Raw genomic sequence first — 26,319 nt, 5'->3', positions numbered from 1 at the left:
CTTCTATAAATGATTAGCTGTCTTGGACATATATAAACATTTATAAAATGTTTTAATCAATAGGCAATTATACATAATTTTGTTGGGGGGGGGGGTTGAAAGTGAGACAAATTATTTCTTTAAACTTATCAGCTGTGTGAAGTACCTGTAAGTTCAGTTACAGGTACAAGTTAGAAGTATTATTTCTGATGTTAATCTACCTTAAAAGATAAGATTAACATTTAAATCACCTGATTTCAGTCCTGATGATAAATCGCAACATAGGAGGGCTTTCTGGTAGCCTAGGGGGGATCCGAAGATACAGCAGTTTTGATTTTCATAGTCTGCGGAGACAGTTGCATCCACTAATTATGAAATGTGACACTGTGAGAAAACAGTGTAGCACATGTACTGTTGTGCTTTGGTTGTTCTCAGTGTATCACAATTGATTTATGGCCAGCCTGTAGGTGTACAGCATAGAGAAAGATATTGCTCTAATCAATACTTTCTGGACTCATTTTACTGTGTTCCTCAAATAACATCCAAGAACCTGCCAGCGGATGTCTGCCATCCAACCCCACTTGTTCTGTTTGGCAGCTTTGACCTTTTGGCCTAGAAAAACAAATGCAAATTAGAGACAGTCTGATGGTTCAACTGGTTTTGGGGGAAAATGAAATTAGTACGGTCAATGGATTATTTTTCAGAGACAATTCTTGTAACAGTACAGACATGTACATAGACTTGGCCTCGGTTTCATTTCTCATTCCTCCTAAGTCTTCAAGATGATGACTATTTACATTCAGGACTCTGAAGTTTTATTGTTAAAAACAGCAATGTTATTTGATGTAATTTTACAATTAGTATTCTTTGTTTTTTTCGTCATTGCCAAATTGTTTCTTAAGGATAAAATTATGCACTTGCTTAGGGCCGTTTTCAAAGATAACTAATGAGTATTCCTTATCATTTAGATGCTCAAGCAACTAGGCAAAAATAGTGACCAAATTTATATACAAGTGCTTAACACACATCTGTGTTCGAGTAAAACAACATTAATATTTCTTCATCCCCAAAACCAAAGTGAACATTTTTTTTCTATCAAAAATAAATCACTTTTAGTTGGTCCTTTAATACATAAAAATATATTTATTTTCTTTAATTGAAAATACATTTTGGACAACAGTTGATACTAAGTCTTTGATGTATATTGGCTGATATATAAAATTGTTTTCATAATAGTTTTGAAATTCCTCAATGGTTAACTGGCTCAAACATCAGCATCTTGTTGTTGCATTAAAAGTTGCCTAAATAATTTGAATGTGTTGTCGTGGACTTGGGTGAATTTGAATCCAAGAAGCCTCTTCTACCGTTCAACGTTCTTTCGACACAATGAATTATGCATTGATGGAATAATAGCTTATGGCTTTTTAAATACAGTGGATGTTTTGTGTTTTAAAACACGTTCTCCCCCTGTGCCAGCCAGCCAGGGATGTCATTCAAACTAAAGCGCGATAAGTGGTAAACATCTCTTGTTTTTTCCTCCCCGACACATTTTGGATCTTAGGCGTATACACCTGCTGTTTCACCTTCTGGCTAGAAACATGTAAGGACAAGAAGAAGAGAAGAACAAAAATTAACTAGAAAAAAATGGACGGGGGGGAGAAAGAAATTAGAAATTTTCTTCGGAAATTGCAATAAACATCCCGAAGACATGGTTAGTATTCACTGTTAAAGTTGTGTTCCCACTTGCTAAGGGACACAATCAATATTAATTTGTGTGCAGGTTTTGTAGCTTGCACATAAATGTAGTTTAAATTGTCGAACAACTAACCTGAACAATTAAAGCCCACAAGAGATTTGAAATATTGTTACAGTTGTCAAAACATGCAGATTACTAGAGTTAAGGTTGCTTGTGGGGATTGAGAAAACAAATCTGGATTCTAGTAGCTTCGGGTGAAACTTGGCTACTCTCTAGAATTTCATTTCATTGTGGCAGGACCCTGGAAACTGCAGGGTGGGTGGATGCTGTGAAATAAAGGTTTTGCAGTAACTGCTATGTCTAGGTTGGTAGGAAGTAAATGCAGCTCTCCTGGTACACTATTAATTAGGATTAATTTGGTTGGGAGTATTTTTAATAAAGCTTCAGTCCAAATTTCAATTCATGTAGATACAGTTTTAATTTAAATCGCTAGGATACAATTTTGATTGAAATCAGCGTTTCATATTTTTGAAATGTTTAAAGCTGATTGCATTAGGCAATTAAAAAAGAGGAGTTATCTAAACAAAAATTCTGGAAATCCTGCCCTACAGCAAATCCAGCATTACCTTCCATCTATATTATGTTTTCCTCAACTCCTTGATATCCCTGTTTAGTTTCTACCTTTTTCTCTATACATTTTGTAAATTTCTTTAAATGCATTGAAATGTGAGGCATGCTGAGAGTTGAGCATGTAGTCCAGTTGTCAGAAAATATTTTATCTCGGTACAGAGCCTAAAATGTGAAATAAAATGTAAAAATTATTAGGATGAAGAGGTCTTTCCACTTTTGTCTTCAGAGTTGACTTACAATGCATGTGTTCAGCAGAACAAAAGACTGATTGATAGAAAAATTTACATCCATGGCACCATGCCTTCTGATTTGTGGAGATTGAATTGTCCTGTAGTCACTTTGTGTGTAAAGCTGTACACTGTTTTCTCTCTACTGTACTCTACATGGAGTGTGTTCTACATGTACTACAAGTCAGGCAGCTGTTAGTGGCCCTGTACCATGGATAAAGTTGACCTTCTAGTTTTGGTATTACAGTCAAACTGGGCACAGCCTGAGTACCACACACCACAACACACAACGGATATCCTGTATACCATAATACCACAACCAGTATCGCTAAATGCATTCTGCTCATGGTGGAATTACTGTTGATCTTGCTTCCCATCCAGATAACAAAGCTTTTCCTGCTATCTCTGTGACAATATTGCTTACCATGGAACCACGGTTTCAGTTTCTTCAGGAAGGGAGTTTTGTTTTCCTTGTGTGAGTTTTAGCCAAAAAGTTTCCACATATCTTTCTGGAATTGGAATAAAGTGTAAATATCGATGCTTCGTTTTTGAAAGGGCAAAGGCACTCTTAAGAGGAGAACATTGTAAATTCTTATTGGAAGATTTAAAGGGGGTACCTAGAAACAAGGGTGCAACAGACAATTGCTTCTTTTGCCTTCATTATTAGGCCTGAGGTTGACAACTAATCAGGATGAACAGATTGTTCTAAAAATTTAAAAAAATCACCTTTAAATGAAAACGTCTGGAGCCAGTTTGCTATAAGGGCAAGAATAAAACAAGTAAAGTACTTAAGATGATATGGTCATCAACTCAGCAGAAGAGATTTAAATTCATGTTGACCTACTAACGGACAACAAAAATATATTAAAAAAATATTGACACCAAAGAGATTTCCTCAAACATTTTTCATGCGACTCGAGACACATTGCACTTCATTGGTGGCATCAAACATTAAATTACAAATTGATGGGCAGCGACAGGAGTGCATCAACTGAGCCTATATTGAATGATATTATAATGATATTTGCAGATCTGGGCCAGGTCACGAAGTGGTATAAATGAATTGAGACTGATAAATTGTTAGGATTCAAGGCTGTTTCCTGGTGTAACAAAATTTCACTTTCTGATTATCTAAATTGTCGAAAAAGAAATTGAGTAAACTGCACTTATTTATTTATGTATTGGGTTTCATTCTCGTTCTAAATATTGGCCTTCGTTTTTTTTCGGTTCGTTATTTTCGGTTTATTATACCTCCAGTATTACAATAGGATGGTTTCGCATGCGATTGGATACGTTTAGTGGGACGGATACGTCGTCATTATGACGCCACTTGCTATCCGCTATACGTGCAGACGGCACCGATATCATGCTTGCTACGCGTAAGTAAGTTACGGAAGGCTAAATGTATGCATATCCGTCCGGCATGCGAAACCTCCTCAGTATCAATGCTTTAAAGACTAAAATAGGCCAATGATTTTATGATTTTAATTAATATCTTGGCTTTTTAAATTGCTGAATGTAAATTAAATATATATAAAAATATATATAAAGAAAATTGTTTTTGTTTGGTTTCAAAGCTTTCACAGAATCTGCTCACTGGGGCGCATTTCCTGATCAATGCATGTCTTTCCATTATACAAATTTCAACCTGCATTTAATAAAACTGGACTTTGGTTTTTGCTTTCCAGTCACTGAAGTCCACGGGACTTTGGTCTGAAACACTTGATGTCAAACACCAAATAAAAGAGTCAAAGATGTTTATAGTAATTGCTCTCTCCCTTTACAGAATAACTCATCCAACAATGGACAGCCCTTGTCATTTTAAAAATTAATTGTTGGCCTCCCACCAGTTTAAAAACAGACTGGGAATTATTGATTTCCTTTGTTAGATGAAATGTTATTTCTTGACTTAAGAAAGTACTGTAGACCCTGGTCTTTTTCTGCCATCACAAAGAAAATTGCAGTGGCTGAAATTGATTGGCCACCTGGCTATATGTGTACAGTTCTGGTTTATTCACAACTAACTTTGTGGTTTGATTGTTAGTATTGATTTTTTACCGTTATACAAATAGTTAGCAGTCAGATTATGGGGATTATGGTAACATGTCAATTTAGAGTCTAACAGATGTAGACAAGCTTATTAAAAACGGGAGGTTAGACATCCAACTGATGTTTGATCATTAATCTTTGTTAAGCAATCATCACTTAGGACAGCCTAACAAAGGGAAACCTGTTTATGAGGCATCAGAAAGTACATACTGGTTAATGGATGTCTGCATTTATAATGACAGGATATTCTTCACACTTTAGTCTGATTTTTTGTTTGCCTTTATAAAATCAGAAAAAAATTGCGAGTAAAAATCCTGAAAGTCTATTATAAAGCCTACACAAGCATGTTAAGCCGTAAAATGTTTCAATGTTGTTTCAAGGGCTAAATGATCGGGCCTTTAAAGAAAAGTGTTGAAGAGACTACAGTATGTTCTCTTTATTTACAAAAAAAAGAAAATTTTCACTTCGTCTAGACATAAATCGGGACGACACATATTGGGTTTCTTTAATGTTTATCTACTTCAAGTTATCAATGTCACATGGAAGAAGACAATATTAACAATATTTAACAGAGTGTTCATCGTTGCACGGCTACGGCTTATGTTGCTTCGTGCCTTCACATCTCACCGATCCTCATTATCTTGTCGCTGGCGATCAGGAGACAAGATACCTTGACGATGCCGAGGCAACTAATGCATAGAAAACGCTCACAGATGAGCAACAATCATTGTAATTTTCATGGCTCGTGGTCTATTGCACACAAGCTGCCTCTCTAAGACTCCGCAATCCTACGGGAAACTCTTGAAGGTTGGGGGGTGGTGCACTTTTCACCTGTCACTGTCAGTGAGTTTGTGCATGGATATTCTAAAATTAAATATTAGCGTATGGTTTGACTGAGGATGCCACGTCAAAATTATGCTGAAGCTTAATGACTTGAGAATGGGTGGCTTCAGTTAATTTTGATTGTGGCAGGTTCACTTTTAAGAAGAAGTAAATTAAATTTGCCTCGCACAATTACGTTTTTTTTATAAACACAGCTTAGTTTTAATTTCACAGCGGTTTGCTAATTTTCTTTAAATAAATATAGCTGACCACATTAACATATTATATTGGTTGAGAGAATGTACAATAGAGATTGAGGCTTGGATTCCTGTAGTGGGATTGGGATGTAGCCTCATTGATAAACCCATTAGTGATTAGACAATACCTACTTCAATCATGACTTCTTCCCAATATTGACTAAAGGCTTTTTGCTATTAACACCACCCAGCGTTGATGCTTTAGTGTTGACATAGAGCCAGGGATTGGAACCACACATGTATATGGTGGCGTATTGCTCAAAACCAAATCCCTGTAAAATGGTCCAGATCTACCTCTCTGCCCGACTTTATTACTTTGTCACGCTCGCAATGAGGAAAAATTATAGCCTTAGCGCTACTCGTGAGAGGCAATTTAGCTGAGATGCTTACGGGTCCAGAGAGTGGGGTTATTGTTGAGAAGCTTAGGGTATGAACCCAAGCAACTCCTTGGCCCAGCTTCCATAATGGCAGGAAACAGGAAGCTAGAGCAAGACAATGGATCAAGATTGTGGTCTTTGTCTCCCTCCCACCATCTGGCTCTTAATATAAAACCAGTGCCACATCCATTAGCTGATGGCTGGGATGGGGTGTGAATTTCTACTCAAGTCTGTCTGGGCCCCGTCCCATTGGCATTATGGATCACGTATAATACTCGGAGTCTACTGTATTATTCATGAAGTGTCTTGATACGGGAGAAGGCTAAAATTATCTTTGATCTACGTTTAAGTGCATTAACTCGCTGAATTGGGGACAATGAATTTATTAAATGACCCCCACCCCTTTGAAAATATTCATATTAGATGTCTCGGTATCAAGTGAATATGTGGGTGGAAAATGGTGGTTTTGAATTTTAAAATTTGTCTTTGTAAAAAAAAAAAACATGTCTATTAATTTATTAAAAACGCTTAATGAGTTTGCTAGAACCCGGTTCTCTTAATTATTGAAAAAGTAAACATTTGTTCATTTGCATAGCCTGTGCAAATAGCTCCATTTCCATCTAGATTGATGAATATCTAGTGCTAATGTTTGCTGGGTTTTACTTGGCATGTACAAAAGTACACAATAATTAAGTAGACAATGAAATGATCGTGTGCACAATGTGGGCCTTTACTGTATAATGTTTCATTGGGTGAGGCCAAAGAAAATAAATTGTTAGTTTCTCATCAACCCATTTCTAAAAAAAATTATCAAGGTACTTTTTTTAAATTAATTATTCATTGTTGGTTGTAACCTTTTTTCTAAATCAAAATGCCTGACCGTTTTTAATGGTTAATTTTCCGCTTTAATTTTTAGGGCCCTAACAATTATTGTCAGTTGATTTTGGGGGACTCATGTAATTTGTATACGTTTTTATAAATTGTGTTTTTTTTTATATGAAAAAAGAAAGCTTTTTATTTTTCTGCACCAGAATATTTTGTTGGTTGACTGTTGGGGACTTGGGTTTCTTTATAATTTGTATGCCCTTTTCATTTTAAACTTGTATAATCAAGGGAAAACAACTTTCAGTTTTCCCAAGACAATTTGCACAAGAACCAACTTAAAACAAAAATAGATTGTGGAAATTTAAACAAATGAAAAATAAAAATATAAATCACATCTTTGAGTGGAAGAGTTGTCTTGGCTATATCTGCTCGTGGTCTCCGTGCAGACATAATTATTTTGTTAAATTCTGCCAGTAGGAGTTGAGCGACTGATATGATGAAAGTGGAAATGTATGAAAGATCATTTGATAGTCCTCTATCATGCAGCCGCCATTAGTGTTATGTCCCTAGGGGTACAGTTAAGATCACTATAATGTAGGTCAGCACATCAATGGTACCAGACTATTCCATTAACTCATTTTTTAGAAATCAAGATTTGGTTTAGAAAACAATACAATTTGATCAATGAAACTGGTTTATTTTGAGGTTATGCCATTATGACCTCTCACACCCAGACACTCTGAATGCCCTGAGCTTTTATTATATTCTTTGGATGCAACTTATTTTACATCAAGACTTTTTTTGTGTACAGAAAAACCATGGATAAACTAAAACCCCAAAGCTTGTTGCAATTGTTTAACACCAAGGGTCAAGATTTGGTTTAGAAAACAATACAATTTGATTAATGAAACTGGTTTATTTTGAGGTTATGCCATTATGACCTCTCACCACCAGACACCCTGAATGCCCTGAGCTTTTATTATATTCTTTGGATGCAACTTATTTTACATCAAGACTTTTTTTGTGTACAGAAAAACCATGGATAAAATAAAACCCCAAAGCTTGTTGCAATTGTTTAACACCAAGGGTTACCAACAGGTAGACATGCCATCACAATTTGGGATCCAATTTTCAGACCATAGAGTTATATATAAGAACTAGAGCGCGCACTGGCCTATATACGCGCCCCGGTATGCGAGCAGGCGGCCATTTTCTAAGTTGACAAAACAGCTATCTCACAGCGTGTGTTTGTGCGGCCATTTTGTAAGCTGAACAAACAGCACCGCGTGAGCGTTCAATAAAAAAAACTTTGAACGTGTATTTCATATTCAACGCACGTGCAGAATGACGCGCTTGTCATCTTGCGGTCCCGTGGCGTTTGTGCACAAAGCATCACTCGTGCGCCCTCTAGTTCTTATATATAACTCTATGTTTCAGACCTATTTGTCTATCGGCAATGACTCTCACTCCTGTATGATGAAAATTGCAACTTAGTTTCAACACCTGCACTAAACTATTTCTAGGGAAGATTGATTGCATAAGATAATAATTAAAAAGGTAGTGAGATTCTGATGTGATAAATCTGTTCACATCACATTCTTGCATCAATATTTAGACAATTAAAGAGTTAATCAAAATGTTCTTAATGATAAGGTACACACACATATCTGACATTCCTTGTCCAAGCTATGACCTTACATGGGAATCTCTGAGCTCAATTTATGTTTCATTTCTTAAGGTTCAAGCTTTGAAGGAAATAATGATATAAGTTTATAAGGAAATTCAGAGTTTAAAATCAGGGCTACATGTAGATAACTCAAGTGGTATAGAGTGCAAGCTTGATAATTTCATTGGTTCATTGGGTCATTGGTTCAAATCCCGCTCTAGTCAATTTGTCTTTGTTCAACCCCAAATTATTTAGAGTAATGTTATGAAAAATTCCATATTACTTAATGAGACATTCACATTTATGGTTTTATTTAAAACAAACTGGCTGGAACTTTTTTTATCTGGAGATTATGAGATCAAAAGGTGATGAACAAAATACGTAATTGTTGAGGGATGGGTGAGCAAATTATTTGCAATAATTGATGTCGACTGTTGATAAAAATCCATCATCTCTCCTCATCATATAAAAACAAAGTGTGTAGAATTACCTTCCATCAGTTCAATCAGCAGGAGACGAGAGTCTACTCTTCTTGCTGGCCTAAGACACTTGTCTAAGATGTCTTCTTGTTTATAATGAGACCAGCATGGTGCCTCCCATGTTAATGGATGAGAATTGTAACCTTGTGAATTTACCATTTTGAAGAAACTGCTGGACGTGATGGACGTAGCGGGAGTCTGGATATATGTCACTTGGATGACACCAGGGTGTCTGGTCAGTTGTTGGCTTGGCCTCCCTGGGTCGTCTCGGGTCACTGACCTAGACTCTAGAGCTGCTTAAAAGCATACAAATTTGTTAAGCTTGAATAAGGATAAGGATACTAAACTGCCATGTCACTCAATTACAAATTGTAACTGGTATCCCACTCATTTCTGCTAAGCAAAAAAAACCAAAACAGTTAAGCGATATTTTCTGCAAGCAGCCCTATTGGGCCCAGCAAAGCTATCGAATTTTAAGTTTTAAACTTGGAAGACATGTTTCAAAACATGTCATCCTTGTTGGGATCCATGAAGTGATACAACAAAAACCATGGTTCAACGATGATAGCTTGAGGTCCCCGTCGCCTTCCTCATCAATATCTGTGAATATTGTTTATCAATCTCAGCGAGGAAGGAATATTGTTGGCAGAGCGCCTTTAAGACTTTTCCAATCCATTGAGGGATAATGAGCTTATTACATGTAGTGCCAATGGTACAATGAACCTGCAGCAATTAACTGATTATGTTTTGTTGTTGTTAACTGCAATACACTACGTTATGTACATTCGCTGATGTATTGTATTGTGTAGATTAAAGTTAACTCATTCAGTGATTCTTGGCTGCAATTGTAACACAAGTTGGCAGCAATAACATTGTTGACAATTAAATTGTGGACAAATGCATTTGTGTCAACTTCTTGTATTCTCAGTTGTTACAGAAATTGTTGAATTTAATCTTGTAAGTGCATATTTATATATTTGATTTGAATCCAGTAACACCTTACCATTGAAGAATTGCATTATTTTATTTTAATCTGTGATTTGTTATTGTTGTTAATGCAAATGGATACACTCATGCCAATTAGTTGACAATTTTAAAACTACATCAAAAGTAGTCAAACTGAAAAGACAGTTTGTATGTGATATATTACCTTGGCATGCCTGCAAAACCACTTTTTGTAATGTACTGTTTTTGTTTCCTCTTTTCTGTTCCTTATTCTTACTTATTTTACTTTGACTAGATGTAGATTTTTAAGTTTGGTTTAATGTGGTTAATGCACAGGTCAAAGTTTGGGCTATGGTTTCGTAAACTACATGAAGCCAGCGGATGCTGCTAAGGCTCTCACCATGCTCAACGGCCTCCGTTTGTCCTCCAAGATGATCAAGGTACTTCACTTTTTTATTTTTATTTTAGTTCTTCCCCCTAGTTTTCCCAATTTTTGTTTTTCTTTCATTGTAGTATATGTTGACAACAGAAAATTGTTTTATTTTTCTATAGTTTTTTAGTGTATAATTTAAGCAGTCATTTGTAATTTTGGGGAACTACTCAACAAATTGCATCAAATACTTAAAATATCCTCTGCAGATTTTGAACGGACATTTTTTATTGAAAAAGTATATCAAACAAAATATTGTTAGCCTGAGTTTTTTTCTTCTATTTTCTGTGTGGAAAATCTATACTTTTAAGGAACCTAAAATGTAAGAATACAAAGAGTTTTGAAAAGGTAGACATTATTTGGTATTCTGTAGCTACTGCTATATCATGGCTGTTGATGGATGTGTCACACCCTCGGTCAACCTTTATTACGATCTGGTACCAGCCTGTGCAGAAAGCAAGTCTGGTATGGAGAAAATGTACCCTTAAAATCCAGAGATTCCACAACCTTGGTGTTAACAGTGAAAGCTGGCTTAAGACTAGTGCAGACAGATTCTTGATAGTATAAGCCATGTGCAGGGGCCCATAGTGACAAAGTCTTCCAGCTACGGAGAGAGCGTTACCAAAAAAGGGAGCCGTGTCAAGATCTAGGGTTCAGCTCTACAGCGAGTTGGCAGCGCATCTTATATGCATTAGCTAAATCCCTGTAGGGGTTCACTCAACAGTGCTGTTGTTGTTTTTTAGTGCTGCGTTGGTCGTTGCGTTATTGGCACTAGGATTTGGTGGCTTCTGGTGCAAGTATTATGACTGATAACATGCTGATGATCTTTCTCTAATTTGTTGAAGGGGTCGTTTCCGACTCTTGTGTATGTGGGTTCCCGCTTTAGAGGTTATCAAAGCGGGACCAAAATAGAGCGAGGGAAATGAGCCGACCCGCTGCCCACACAGGTCAGGTTTCATGAAATGCTTCATGATAGTTCTGTCATATCAGGTCTATGATGATTACAGGGAGGGTGTATGTTATTGCGTTAACTTGATAGGTTCTAATGGAAAGATTTCACGGTTATCTGCCCATGGGAAACATGAGGAAGTGATGTGGAGAAAATCTACTCTGGGCACTATCAAAATTACTGCAAGCCATGCAGCCAGCCGCAGATCGGTTTCATTATTGTTAATTAAGTTCTTGAAATAATGTGGAAAATGTTACTGTAACTGCACCCTTGGGAATAGGCTTGTCATGTTTGTTAGTGTGCCGATATGAGATGGTCTCCCAGTTACTGACAACAAAATATTTAAGCCGGCAGACATTAGAAACGCGCCGTCCGAAAGTAATTCAGATCTCCCAAAAAACAACAACATGTGCCCTGTGCTTTGCTGTGGTGCCCTGTGCAAAGTCCTCATAGACATGCCCCTTACCAGATCTGTGCCCCTTCGAAATAGAGACTCGAGGCTTGGTCATTTTGAGAGTCATTTGTCAATCTGAAGCATTTATCCGAATGAAGGCATGTTTTACCTTCATAATGCAGAGCTGGCACCTCTCCCTTGTTCTGCAGAAAGTTCCCGAAAAGAAAAAAAAAAACAATCATTCTCTGTTAAGTGATGGACAAATATGGAAGAGAAAAAAAGCAATACGACCTTTAATGTAATATCAAGAAATGTCAAGTAAATTGAAAAGAAAATGGGAAGTGACATTTTTAAGATTCAGAATCTACTTCTCTACTTCCCATTTAAATCACTGAAAATGTAAACCAAAACACCTCTTGCCTATGATGTCACAATCTTAAACAGCGCCCTCATTGAGGTCAAAGGGAGACCAATGGCATACAAACGGGTGCACTTTTCAATTGTTTGATCGTGAGCGAAAACAAATTGATTTTTAAAAGTCCTACACGTAATGTAGCTCGGGTTTGGAAATCCTTCTGATGTGAAGGGCTTTCCATGAGAGCCAAGTCACTGTACCTTCATTGTGGTATAATCATCTTGTTTTTCCCAATCAAGTCAATGTAACCAAAGTGAGGCTGGGAGGTGAAATAGTCTGGCCCATGTTTAAATAAAATGTCTGATTTTAGGCAATATATATCAGGGCACCCATCTCTGGCAATATTGTAGTCTGTTTCTGCTTTCTGCTAGGCAAGTTTCTTTCTGTGTTAGAATATATTTCCATGGGCCAATTTCACAAACGGCTGAGATTGATCGTAATTGTGCATCAATCTTAGTTGCTAAGAAAAGTTTGATGTCGCAATACAAATCACTGTGGCAATTTTGAGAACTCATCTTAAGATGAATCTTAGTGCTTTGTGAGATCAAGGCCCCGTGTTTTTTTTTTAGTGACTCTTTATCAATTCACCCAATGAGAGCTCTTTAGCTATCTCTCAGTCAGAATTGAAATCTTAGAAACTCTTCAAGCAAAAGTTAATTCTGCTTTCTCTTTGTATTTTTTTTTTCTTCAAGGTGTCATATGCTAGACCAAGCAGTCAAGCCATTAAAGATGCTAACCTTTACATCAGTGGTATCCCTAAGAGTTACAAACAAGAGGATCTTGATAAACTCTTCAGTCCTTACGGCCACATCATCACTTCCAGACTTCTCTATGACCAGGACTCAAACACATGTAAGCTCATCAAATCATCTTATGCTATTTTCACTTTTATTTGTAGTGTCTTATTTTGTGTGATTTTATAACTATCAATTAATAAACCACAAGGGAAACTGACTGGGTACATTTTAAATAATTTGAAGATGACAGAGTGTCTGTGTGGCATGAGACAGCGCCCTCTTTTGAAATCGTCCTCATCCAGCCTTTTATAATTTCCCATACGGGGGACAGAATCTCAAGGCAACTTATTTACTTATGACATCAGCACATTAATCTTGAGGTTGTTGGTTCAAATGCTAGGAAAATGTATGGGGAAAAAGAATAATATTTTTCTGTTACTCACATGTAGATCTCAGAGGGGCTCCCAATATTTGCATCTACTTTCTGTGGAATTAGGGAGAATTTCCAGCTCTGAGATTATGCAAAAACATTAGAAAATAAAGATTCAGGACATGGCCTTGTTGGTTGACTATAACACTTGCGGCTGTTTGTGGCTGCGATGCTCATTTTAGAACAAGCCATTTCTGTTCACTATGGTCCCTAATGGGAAGAAAGACATACCTTGTAGCTCTGTATTGTCTTGAAACCTCTAGTTTTCTATTTGTGGTGATAAAGAAAGTCCGAGAGCGAATACAAATTGATTTTAAATTGAAAACAAATTGATTTTAAATTGAAAGACATACCTTGTAGCTCTGTATTGTCTTGAAACCTCTAGTTTTTATTTGTGGTGATAAAGAAAGTCTCTTAAACCCCGAAGGTTCAGATTTCATCTCCAAACAACAGGAGTCACCAACCTAGTGTTTTAGGATATTTTGTTTGTTGTGCATGTGACGCATAAAAAGAGACACATTTTGGATTAATTTTTTGTTTTGTTAACTGCTTCACATATTTTTTATATTGTGTCCAAAACATCCCTTACCTAATTGATCATACATTAGTGCTTGATTTGAATTGGTTGCTTAAAGTCCCCTAATCTAACAAATTTGTACACATTGTTTGTTTTTGTAGCTGGTCGCTCACGCGGTGTTGGATTTGTTCGTTATGATAAACGTGTGGAAGCAGAAAGAGCCATCGAAGCTCTTCATGATAAAATTCCAGACGCCGGCACGGACCCCTTGATTGTAAAATTCGCCAACAACCCCAGCCAGAACTTCCACAAGGTCCTGCAGCAGGCCTACATGACATGTATGTCGCCACAGCGCCGTGTCGTGCCAATCGGATCAGTGGGACCAATGCGTCATATGCCACCATGCTTCAGGTAAGCCTTTAATGTGTACGTGTGTGTTGATGTGGGAGTGTGGTTGATTGTATCATGAAATATCTGTGAATGAATGTTGAAGGAGAGTGTGGTACACAACATCCGTCTTTTTTACATTTTAAATATTTTGACGATGAAGTCGCCTGATAGACGACAACATGGCATCGACCTGGCTTCAGTATTTCAGAGAAGCCTGTCTTGAATTGTGTCTTGTATACTATGAGTGCTACATTTATATCTGTGACTGGATTTGTTTTAGAACCTGATTTTATTCCCGCTTAAAACACAAACACCTTAAATGTCCACTGACATTTAGATGTGCTAATGTGGTCGTTTCTGCCGTAATGTTTTTGAAAATGGTATATGGAACATTATGCCATAGAGTAGAGTGTCCAACCTGCATAATGGTGTCTTAATTGAGCACTTAACAGTGATCTATTTTATTTGTGTTCAGGGCAGGTAGTCAAACAGGCTCCTATTTACTAGTATTATGCAAAATTACCGGGTCGGGAATTAAGAATGGCGACTTGGCAAGCAGTGAACATTACGGCTTGTGTCACCTTGGTTGTTGCGAGCTTTTAAATAGCGACTGGCTTGCTGGTAGAAACGGCACATAAATTCACTCATTAAGGGTGTACATAGATGTTTGGTTTATGTATGTGCCATCTGCCTACAGTTGATGTAATGGTTTGTGTACAGTGTGTCTACGCTTGTGTTTTGAACATTGGTTTGTAAGACCCAACTCTTAAACTGTGTCTGGTGGCTTCACCCATTAATGATTTACTTTGCTGTGAAGTAAAAGTCAATTTGTAACAAGGGGAGGGGGAATTTATAAGATTAATTTTAGTCTTACAGCAGAGCATTGTTGAAATTCAAAACAAAAAGGTACCATTTCAAAGACTTTGACGATCATGTGAAAACAAGCAGGTCTTACCATTTTGAGCAAAATACATGTTTATTTGGTTAAAAATAAGAACGCAAATTAAATGTACTATATTCATAGATTGTCACAAACAAACTATTTGAAAAGATAAATCAAATGACTGAAAATTTAAGATTTGTGTATTTAGGCTTACTGTCACTGAGCTGGGTTTCTTATATACCACAACCTCAACCCTGTCCCCTTTCCTTCCCCACCACCCCCCCCCCCCCCCTCCCAAAAGAAAACAAAGATTCACTGATAAATGTTTTCGCTTTAGTAACTATCCAAGCAACAGTGAAATTGTGTTTTGGCTTCTTTGTAGTCCAATACCCATTCTTTTTGGTTTGAATTCAAGAAAAAGTTACTTTCTGTATCAACAACTTAACCAGGTCTTTATCTTCTTTAAAGAAACCCAGCTCTAGTATTTTGTTTGTTTTTATCTTGTGGTCCGAGTAAATTTAAATGATTTGAAGATCTGATTGTGATCTCTGTATCATAAAATTGAAAGCAGGTTTGATATTTTACAGGTTTCTACCTTCAGTAACTTCAGTTTTATTATGGAAACTGGTGGAGCCTTATTTCACAATTATTTTTGACCACAAAGAAATTTGAAACATTTTCTGGTACATCAAAGGATACAAATTTGAGAAATGAGGCGTACCAAGTTTCTAAGAAAATACTGACTTTACTGGTAATTTTGTTTAAATTTTGTGCTGGCTGATGCTTTATTGAAAGTAGATTTCAAATGCATCTCTGGCTAGGAGTTTGAAGGTCAACTTAGCTACCTTGCTGCAGCTACGGTGTTCAAATATATTATTTCTTTTACAGGACGTTCTGCAATAATTTTTAAATGTTGTTTTATCTCAGCAATTACACAGGCCGGCCCACTTTATAAATGTTATACGAGAGGAACTCTGTTCATTTGTACAATTTTGATGTAAATCCAAGACTTCAAATTTTGGATAGTCAGGGACTTTTTTAAAGAAGATTGTCTCACGGTAGAGATAAAAGTAGCTGAGAACTGCATTGGTTTGAACTGAAGAAAAAAAAATGAAAAAAAAAAAAAAAATGTACAAAGTTCCACTCAAAAAAGAAATGGAAATAGTTATTGCATGACTTAGTTTCTAAATTCAAATGGGTGAACCTGTTGCTCAACCTGAAAGAATTTTTTTTTATTAAAGGGGAAAAAAGGGGGAACAAAATGTGGGGAAGGGGGTTCGGGAGTCTTGAGCATAACCCTTGCAGTCTATTTCCAAGAGCCCAGTTTGCTGTATCCTTTCACCTACCTGGCTGATTGATCACATGACACATGATATAGTGAGCTGCTTGCTTGATTGGTTGATTGATTGATTGAATCGATCAATTGGACATGAATGAAGTTCGTATCTGAAAATCTCCCCATGTGAATGTTCTGTGTAGGTGGCAACACTTAAGCGACAAGATGCAAGGACTTCTTGGCAAGATATTGCCCAAAAACAGCATGTGAGTACCCCAAACCAAAATCCAAACCAAACACCAGTTTATAGCCACATATTACTAGGTGTTCAATACTGCATGTCGATTTCTAAAGCTTCCGTAACACGTTTGTTATTCACCAGACATTTGTTTGATAGTTCGTGGCGCTTTTTTTTTTTTTTTTTTTTTTTTTTTGAGTTGGTTTTCAGGGCTATTGTTACAGTACCTTTATTTATTTTTTACTCTAACTCGTCCAGTGTTGGGATGACTACCCTTTGCAAAAGTGATGATTTCTTTGGCCGAATTGAGAGTTTCCAGACAAGAAAAGTTCTCCAATGTTTTCCTTTGATGCACACATGTGGAAGCAAAATGAGAAAACAAAAGTGAAAGTTACGATATATTTTCACACACCAGCAGGAACAGTGTGCTCAAACTCTAAAACGTACTAGCCATTGCTCATTTCTTCCAAAGAGATCATCACATTTTGTGTTACTAACTGTATGACAGTGCATATTTTATTATGATTTTTGACGAGTTACACACAAAAGTTTCAATTAAATAAAAAACCTGGTGCATTCTTTCGAATTGGACACCCTGACCTGTTTGTCATTTAATATTCATGCATCTGTTTGATATGTTAAGACTTGCACCAATTATTTTTACTTTAATTGTAGGTGAAAGGATATGTGGACTGTGGTTTTTTATTTGAGTTATAATTATTTTTCCGAGTCCCTCCCCTGGTCAATTTTCATAATGTTGGTGGATATCAACACCCTGTTGATTTTCAATTTGTCTTTCTTTCATTTTCTGTTGATACTCACAAAAAAGGTTTTTATTTCCATTTTGCAGTTCTGTTCTGAAGTTGTCGTTTTTAGACTCTTTCGTTCTTTATTTTTTACTTGTGTGCATTATTACTGAATGACTCATCTTGTTTGTTTTCTCTCTGATTTAAAAGGTGGTGGTTTGCTTAACTTTTTAGTTTCTGTTGATTTTCGTTGATATCCACTCTACAAAATGTACAGCCTCATTATTATTGTTTGTGGTGACATCTTGTTCCTATGGCAACAAGTCTGTTCAAAGTTTAATTTCAAACTGTGGTGACACTCACTTTTGTTCATTTGGTGGAAGTTTATAAAACGATGCATTTGAAAATGATTATTTTCTTTTAACAAATCTGAAGTTGTCCAGAAGAAAAACTTTGAGAAAGACTTGGTAACATTAACAAATACTGTTAGAAAGAAATGTATTCTATGATTAACATTAAGTTATTTTTGCCTTGAAGTTGAGAATTTGCAGTGATTTTGTTTTGAGAGAGAAGTGGAGTAGAGTAGGCAAGATGACTTCACAATGGTTTAGATCTCAGGGAAACAATCATATAACTAGCCTTCTTTGGTTTTACTTAAGCTAGAAACTTTTAAAGTGTCTGGGAATTTCAGATCTTAAATACACTTAACTTGGAGTTCATGCAGTTTTATCATTTCATTTGTAGTTCCCCAGTTTTTTACAAAATTATATTTTTTCCTCCATTTTTTTCCAGAGGTTTTACTGTCCCTTGAAGTGACACAAAATTTAAAAACTAGAACAAAATTAATATTTTTTAATACCCCCTCCTTTTTATGTCAACACTTTTAAACAACACCTTGATAGGTTATATTTTGTATAATAATTTTCTTCATGGGTGACCATGTTTGGGTTTTTTTCAATTGGTAGTTGTACCACACTTTTATTAAATTATGTTCAACCCCAAATCACTTTAATTTACCTCGCCAATTCCACAAGTGGTTTATAGTATAGAATATTAATACTACTTAATTACTTTTATTATTATTATTATGGTTGCGTCATCTGGAGTCTCCATAGTATTTTGTTATGAACACTGGCCATCTTGTAGCAATAAAATCCTAGATGTTATCAGGGGTCAACTTGCAGGTTCTACTCAAACTTCTCACAAAATGCTTTGCGGATTCTCAACTGCTAGGTGCTGCACTACAGGCAGATTGTCATGTAGCATGCCACAATGGCCAGCAAGCAGGTGTTGATATGTGTGGCCGTTGGCTTTCTCTTTCTACAGGTATTCACCCATGACACTGCCACATACACAATGTAACGATATGCTCAACTCGATGAACCTCCAAGCCATGACCAACAACGGCAACGGCTGGTGTCTATTTGTCTACAATCTGCCCGCTGAGAGTGAGGAGTCCCTCTTGTGGCAGCTCTTTGGTCCATTCGGGGCTGTCAATAACGTCAAGGTAGTAAGAGATTTCAACACCAACAAGTGCAAGGGATTCGGCTTTGTCACTATGCCCAAGTACGAGGATGCACACCGCGCCATTGAAGCCCTCAATGGGTATTGCCTCGGTGCGCGCACTTTGCAGGTGTCTTTCAAAAAGGCGAAAAATGAGTAGGGTTTGAAACTAAGGTAGACTTGTCATCCGTGGATCTCAAACAAAATCACATGGATGGTTAAGGGAAACCAAAAAAAAAAAAAAAAAAAAAAAAAAAAGCAAAAATTTAATTAACAAAAAAAGAATGAGAAATCAGAAAAAAAGTCATTCTGTCTGAAGGATTTTGAGAGGAGACGACAAATTGCAATCACGTTTTGTCTGAGAAAAGTTTTAAGAAGTGGTAAGAGATTTTAATGAGGACTTTTTATTAGCCCCATTGTTATTTTGTTGTGGGCCAGAGGTTTTGAACTTTGTTTTAAAAATGGTGAAATCTTAATTGGTTAATACCCTAATTTTGACTGAAGAAATAAATAACTATTTAAAAAAAATTGTTTTTTGAAAAGTTTTCAATTTTGTGGAAAAGACTAATTTCTGAACGTGTTTAAAGCCTGACTTTTTTTTGGATTAAATCAAGTTTTAAATTTAGTTAAGTTTTATGTTCATGCCAATAAAGTAGTTATAATGTATGCATGCATACGATTATTAATTTTAGCTCTTTGTATTAAAATTGTGTTGAAACTGTATGGAATTTAATTGAAGAAAAAAAAATAATAATATAGAAAAAAACAACTATATTGAAAAGTGAGTTCTATCAATTTATTAGATGAGATGATTTTAAGTATTATTAACTTTTTGCTTTCGTGTTTGTGTTTTTGTTGTAGTTTATATCAAGTAGTTTTTAACTTTAAAGTGACCAAGAAAACATATCCAAATCTCCCAACGGCTTGTCCAAACCAGATGATACAGCGGCAGCCTGTTGGGTATTTTGTTCATTAATGGTTATTGGCATGACCAAACAGATTAACTCTTTGTTTCATTTTTAAGTTTGGATCCTCATTTAATGACGAGTTCGTAAAAACAAAACGACTGGGGGAAAACACGCCCCTCTCTCCCCTTTTAAGAAAAGACCACAAGGCAGAAAGATGGATGAAAAGTGCTGCAATTTACTGTGCTTCTGGGTTATATGATGTAGTAAATGCACATAAAGATATTTCTAAAACGTTGACTTTGCATCACAATGTTGTGCTGCTTGATGAGTTGATTTGTTTTTTATGTTAACGATTTTAATTAGCTCAGTGGAGGCTTATCATGCCATCTATTTTTATAGCATGTGTAAGTATGACGTTTTGATGTGTGAAATGATTGATTTAATCTTGTGGTGGATAAATTAAACAGGCATGCTAGAAGCTTACACTGAGCTAACGTGGATGTCTTTCCATGAAGCAAAGGAAACAAAAGGTGACAAGTCCATGATGAATATGGGGTCCATGTGGACAACAGAAGAAAAGTTATAATTGCGTACCAAGCGGATGTATTCCAAACAAACCAAGAATTTAACATTTTGGTGACGAGAAGAAGACGAGTATTACTACTAATATAATAAAAAAGAAGCCAAAATTCATCACATCATAAACATTTGAAAAATCAATGGGAATTATTTATTGCGGCTTATGAGATGTTGCCCAGCTTGAATGTGTTGGGTTTTAAATAGACCATTTTGCCATTAAGCTGCTCCCATTTATGCATGTACCGTATATGTATATTTCTGGTCACAAAAGTGTAAATAACAGTAGGTGTCGTGTGAATAAGCGTCAGCAGTTTGTCAAAAAGCAGGGTTCCTGTTTAAAAACAAGAAAAAAAACAAAATCAGTTGTATATTCCTCCCTCTATCTATGTGGCTGCCAAAGTTTAAACCAAAAAAGAAAAACTGTTTAAAAAAAATGAGATAAACGAAGTAAACTTGGTGGCAGCCAAGTAAACAGGGGCTTTATTTTTGGACTGGTTGAGCATGCTTGCTTCGGCATGTGCTTTAGTTTTGTTTTATTGGATAGTTTGGTGATTTTAGTTGAGCTGTTGGGTAAAAAGCCTCAAATATGGGTTTCTTTGGCTAACTTCGTTTTTTGCATATTATTATTAAATGTCAGTTTGTAATTCCGCTTCTAGTGAGTGACATAAATACCAGTAAAATTTGCAGCAATTCTCTGTGGCAGAAAGGTGCTACATATTCAAAAAACGTATTATAGACTGTTCAACTTCTAATTACGATTCTTTGCTTTAAAAAAAAAATGTGTTTAGTGACAAGTGATTGGTGGTATGGAATCTATTTACTCCATTATAACCTTTTTGCATGAATTCTAATCGTTGCTTCTATTTTAATGCTTTTTGCTCTATATATAAAAGGAGAATTTCCTGTAGTAGCTGCAAGTTATGAATTTTATGGATTCTTGTTCGTATTTTCTGTACAACTTGTGATTAATTTGGGGTTGATTTTTCTCCCAATAGCTATTAATTGTATGTTTCAGAGCTTTGGTGCATATAGCTTAATATTCCTCCAAGTTTTTTTCGTGGGATCCGTGGCGGTTATTCCAGTTGAAGCGTATAACATGATTGATTTGAAATTATTATGATTATGAATTGTTTTGAATCTGCTTTTGTTGTTTTTTGCGAAAAGGCGTGGGTCACTGATGCTGGGTGATTTTTCCGATGATTTGAAGCTTTTTGGTTGGCATTTTCACTGGTGGTTGTTCCGTTATATTTATCAGTTGGGGAGTGCTCCTTGTATACCATGCACAGATTTAAGACCAAAGACTAGTAACTTAAATTACTGCAAGAGGTGGGAGTTGTGAAAAAGCCTTGTGCCTGCTAGGTTCTCCTAAAAACCTCTGATGTATGTCAATGAGAATAACTCATTAAATGGTTCAGCAAACTAGTAATGTTGGCATCAAATGTCACAAAAAGAGGATAATTATAAAAAATAGAAGTCTGTGAACATTGGGAAAGGTTAAATGTGGTGTTAGCATCGTGCAGTAAGGTCTTCTTCTACTATTCAGGTAATATTGAGATAACGTTTTTACATTATAGAGTACTTGAAACAGTCACTGACTTTAATATTGGAATGCCAATGTCTAACATCATTCTTGACCTTTTCCCGTGGCTCCGATCTTGTAAAATGTGTGCTAATATCTTCCAGAAAAAAGATTTAAAACAAAATTTCTATAACTCTTTGTAATGAACCTGTTAAAAAGAAAAACAAAGGGCCTAGCCATATATAAGAAATCATTGTTATTGAATTATGTAAACGTGTGTAATTAAGAATCAAAGAGATCATTTTCCTCAACTCACTAGACCCTTTCAAAAACCGAGATTCTAGGATATGTGGGCTCTATTTTGTGCTTGCAGTAACTGACTCTGTATCAAGATGTGAATAAGAAACTATTTTGGATCCAAAGTGCCCAGATATTGTAGAATGTAAACTAGTTTTCTATAAAAACCTTTCTTTCTTATCGAGGGTAGGAATAAATGGTACTTATAACTGAACTAAGTCCATATATAAATGCAGCTTTCTTGAGCATTTAGACAGCAGGTCTAAAACATGCACAAGTATTTTGTACAGATAATGTACATAACAGAGTATGGATTTGTACTGTACAAAAAGAGAGAAGGGTTCAAAAAAGTAGATAGATGTAGGGACAGCCAGTTTGCTGGATGGGTCCTGTTTAGGAAAGAGGAACGGGTTGAACTTGGAATAAAACGATTTTCATACCAAAACTATAAAATCAGTTAAAGACTCGTCTAGACTTGGGCAAAGAATTAATACCTGCAAAGGAATGAATGCACGAATGGGTTTATGGTTAGTCTACCTTCCAATAGCAACAAAGTTAGAAAGAATTTTTTTCTTGTCCAAAGTCGAGGATGAACTGGAACAATGTGCAATCAACAAAAACTATATTAAAAAAAAAGAGAAAGACCAACAATTCTTGCTGCTTTCCAAAAATGGAAGACGAGTCGTCTATGCAAGCATTTCATCTCATGTACTAATAAAATAGTCCGCTTTATAGCCAGCAGCCATAAACTTAAAAGCTCAAAAATCTGAGACTCCGATGGAGTTGCAGCCTTCCAAAATGTAGATCCCATGTAGTGTGCTTTGCTTGTGCTAAGATTCTTAGAGTACTGGCCAAGCCAGGCTTTAAGAATGACTAGTTCCTAGATACCTTGTCTTTGTTGTGTCCTCGTTCTAGAATCAGTACAGACCTAAAACTGAAACGGGTTTTCTTCCAGCAACAAAAACAAATTGAAAAAATAAAAAAAGCCTTTTTCCGTCTTCTTCTGGGTTTTCTCTTGTATAGGGAAACTCAATCAAACTTGTATTCCAATTTTTAAAGATTAAGAGAAAAAAAATATCAAAGACTGATTTCTTTGGCTGTTTGTAAAATCTAAACACTGAGCCTTCTTTGACATGATGTTGTGATATTTGGACACAATTACTGACAATGTATCACTTGTGCAATCCTGTGTAACCAGGTAAAACCATCCTGTGTTTTAACTGGAGTTATACAGGGTTGATTTTTTATACTTAAAAAAAATCAACAGCTTGCAAAATTCCCCATGTCAGCAGTGTATACAAGCTTGTTATGAGCCAAGAACGGCAGCAAATAAAGCACTGTTGCATTTTAAAGAGAAAAACAAAACCTGGCATTTTTTGGGACAAGAAAGGGAGAAAATTTACCCTGTTTAAAAAAAAATGTGAGAGAAAAATCTGTGTGATAAAGCAGAACATGTTGGCTGTGGAGGAAACAAAGATTTTTGCTCTTTGCTTAACATTGTAATTGTTATTGCTATAAATTTGTACTTTTTACATGTTGTTGAAATAAAAATGCAAAAAAAAGAAGAAAAAAACAGTGATTGAGTTTTAACAGTTGGTTTTCTTCAGAGTAGTCCTGTGATATTTGTGAACTTGTTATAAATTGCATGAAGTGTTGTTTTCAGTCAGCACACCGATATATTTTTTTTGTTTCTAATCTTTTGCGGCTTGTTTTGTTCTACCTGAATTGTGTTTCAAACGATGATTTCATTGTGACAATCTATGAATATTGAAGCTTTATGATTATCTTTACGCAGAATGTTGGTATGAATCTGATTTGTTTCCAAGGTGACGAAATGGTTTTTCATGGTTGTGCCTGTTTTCACATATCAGCCTAATATGTTTAGCTTTCTGTTAGAATTTGCTGGGCATGTGTCAAGCAAAATGTATTACAACCAATAACTGCCTTTAGTGTTATTTTTGTAAAACAATGACAGTTATACTTTTTGGTTTTGTTTTGATTTTCAGTTTTGTAAAGTTTATTTTTTGTTTTGGCATGATTTCTCCCTCTGATGTGTGTAGGAACATTGTTTTGAATTTAGTTTTGCTTTGTTGTGTTCTTTAATTTCATTTTTGTTCATTTCTTTTTCTGTATTTGGGGGGAGATGTGAGTGGGCGATATATCTTTGGTCTAGTGAAAAATATCTTGGACATGAAACATATATTTGATGTATCACATCAATATAGAACCCACTTGTATCCAGACAAAAAGACAGACAGACGGACAGAGACCCAATGTCACAGCACTGACCACACTCTGACAATACCCCTCCCATCAGTGTTTTACTCAAATTTGATTAAATTCACAATTGACTTTTGAGGAAGCCCATAGAGTACTCAATTACAACAACTTATTTAGAATAGCATAAAACAAGGAACATTTTTGAGTCAAGTGATTAATGGCTACCTGCTATGGCTGTTCAACAACATTGAAGAATGGGCCTTTGTTGTCAATCCAACTACAGCCGTAGCCATCAACTCGGATGCGGCCAAAGTGATCAGTTTCTTGAAAGAGTTCTGCAATTTATTTTGGTGTTGCTTTTCAGCTCCATAATATACCCCAAAAAACAAAGCCTTTATGGTCAGAGGGAGGATTCATGCGTGAAGTTATTACAAGACTTGTTGCGACCTTCGTGTAGCTCCGCAACACTTGCCACGACACGTACCACCGCTTGCGTTGACTCCGTTCCGTCCCCACAAAATCTGCCGAGTAATTTACCCGCGGGTACCAGTTATGTACTTGCGGGGGTTTGGAATTACTTGTGACTGGTACTGTATTTTATAAGAAGCCCAGTTAGGAACTTATGACTGTATTGGATATATAAATCTAGGTTATTATCAATATATAAAGAAGCATGATATTCTTCCTACGTAAGTCTGATTTCAGATTCCTATTTTGGCCCTAGGTCAGGCTTTGTACTCTTTTAAATACTCCTTCCTTTTCAAGGACTAAAGATCACGCCTGTATAAACCATTCCGTGGACGGAAGAAGTGGATATACTTAAAATTAAGACACTTTCTCGGGATCAAAGGTACACTGTTGGTCACTGACACAAAAACAAAAACACATCTTTACAAATAACTTCAAAAAACTGTAACGCTAATTGTTTTTCTCCACTCCTTTAAGTCGGCTAAAAATGGCAACGTCCTCATTAGTCTGGCTTCATTTCAGGAGCAAATGGTCAGAGTGAATGTCCACTCCGTGCCTGACATTTCAGCGTCTTGACAGACCACAATTCACCGATTCACTCGATTTCCTATCCGCTTATCAGATTTCAGTGTTCGGATACCTTCTGTATTGTCCCATCCCTAGGAGGAAAACAAAGATATTCAGAGACATTGATTGAGTATAAAAGACAGTACTGCCTTCAAGACACTCCTCTTCAAGTAGACTAGCAGTGCTTGACCTACATGTAACCTTACTTATCCTTATCCTTACAACCTTGTTGGTTTATAGCGAGATGAACATTTGACAACTGGGCGAATATTTAAGAAAAAGTACAAGTGAAGTGTGCCTTCATTGAAATTTCTACCATGAAATTGTTTTATCCACTATATTTGTAATTCAAAGATATCTATCAGACTGGTGGTCAATTTTTCACAGAGCTACATATTACACAATGCAGTAGCCGTATTTTATTCTATTGAAAAACACAAGACCACTGGGCTTAGCATTTGCTTAGCATGAAATTTCCTCCTTGGTAAAACGGGTTTACCCACCAAATGTCAATTTTTTTGCATATTGCTTGTTACTGGTATTCAGCTGTTGTTTGCGTATCCTGAAAATCACATGGAAATTTGGTTGGTAATCCTGTTTTTATCAAGGAAGAAATTTCATGCGCACGCGGCAAATTTTGTGTGCTTAGCAGTTTATGAAATTGGGTCCTGGTCATCGAGTTTACTGCCCCAAATTGAAATCGACTGGCCACGGGCCCATGGTCCAGTGTTAATTTTGAGCCCCGATTACAGTATTATATAACATGTAATTTTATTGCAAACCTTGAGCATTTATTTCAGTAAACTTTCCAATGCTTAGTTTGTGGGACATGTTTTAAGAATTATCAAATTAAAGTGAATGTACTCTGCTTGAACCCAATATGTCGACACCACTTTAGGTA

The 26,319-nt window shown here is 36.2% G+C and overlaps 1 protein-coding gene across 3 annotated transcripts in view; it reads left to right on the top strand.

Annotated features, from left to right (window-relative positions):
* LOC139946229 (ELAV-like protein 1-B) overlaps positions 1 to 26,319 on the top strand; it is a 79,419-nt gene that overhangs the window by 16,162 nt on the left and 36,938 nt on the right. The window contains exons 3-7 of one of the 3 annotated variants that reach the window (XM_071943847.1): positions 10,289 to 10,392; positions 12,833 to 12,992; positions 13,986 to 14,235; positions 16,577 to 16,639; positions 18,684 to 23,736. In XM_071943847.1, coding sequence (XP_071799948.1) covers positions 10,289 to 10,392; positions 12,833 to 12,992; positions 13,986 to 14,235; positions 16,577 to 16,639; positions 18,684 to 19,020 — 914 coding nt within the window. In that variant the 3' untranslated portion in view covers positions 19,021 to 23,736. Of the gene's footprint in view, positions 1 to 10,288; positions 10,393 to 12,832; positions 12,993 to 13,985; positions 14,236 to 16,576; positions 16,640 to 18,683; positions 23,737 to 26,319 lie in introns of those variants that run through there. The other 2 variants (XM_071943848.1, XM_071943849.1) reach the window with 2 other exon arrangements.

Source organism: Asterias amurensis, chromosome 13 (genome assembly GCF_032118995.1).
Source record: "Asterias amurensis chromosome 13, ASM3211899v1".
Taxonomy (NCBI): Eukaryota; Metazoa; Echinodermata; class Asteroidea; order Forcipulatida; family Asteriidae; genus Asterias; species Asterias amurensis.
Note: the sequence above shows the minus strand (reverse complement) of the source record. Positions and strands in the feature narration are given on the sequence as shown.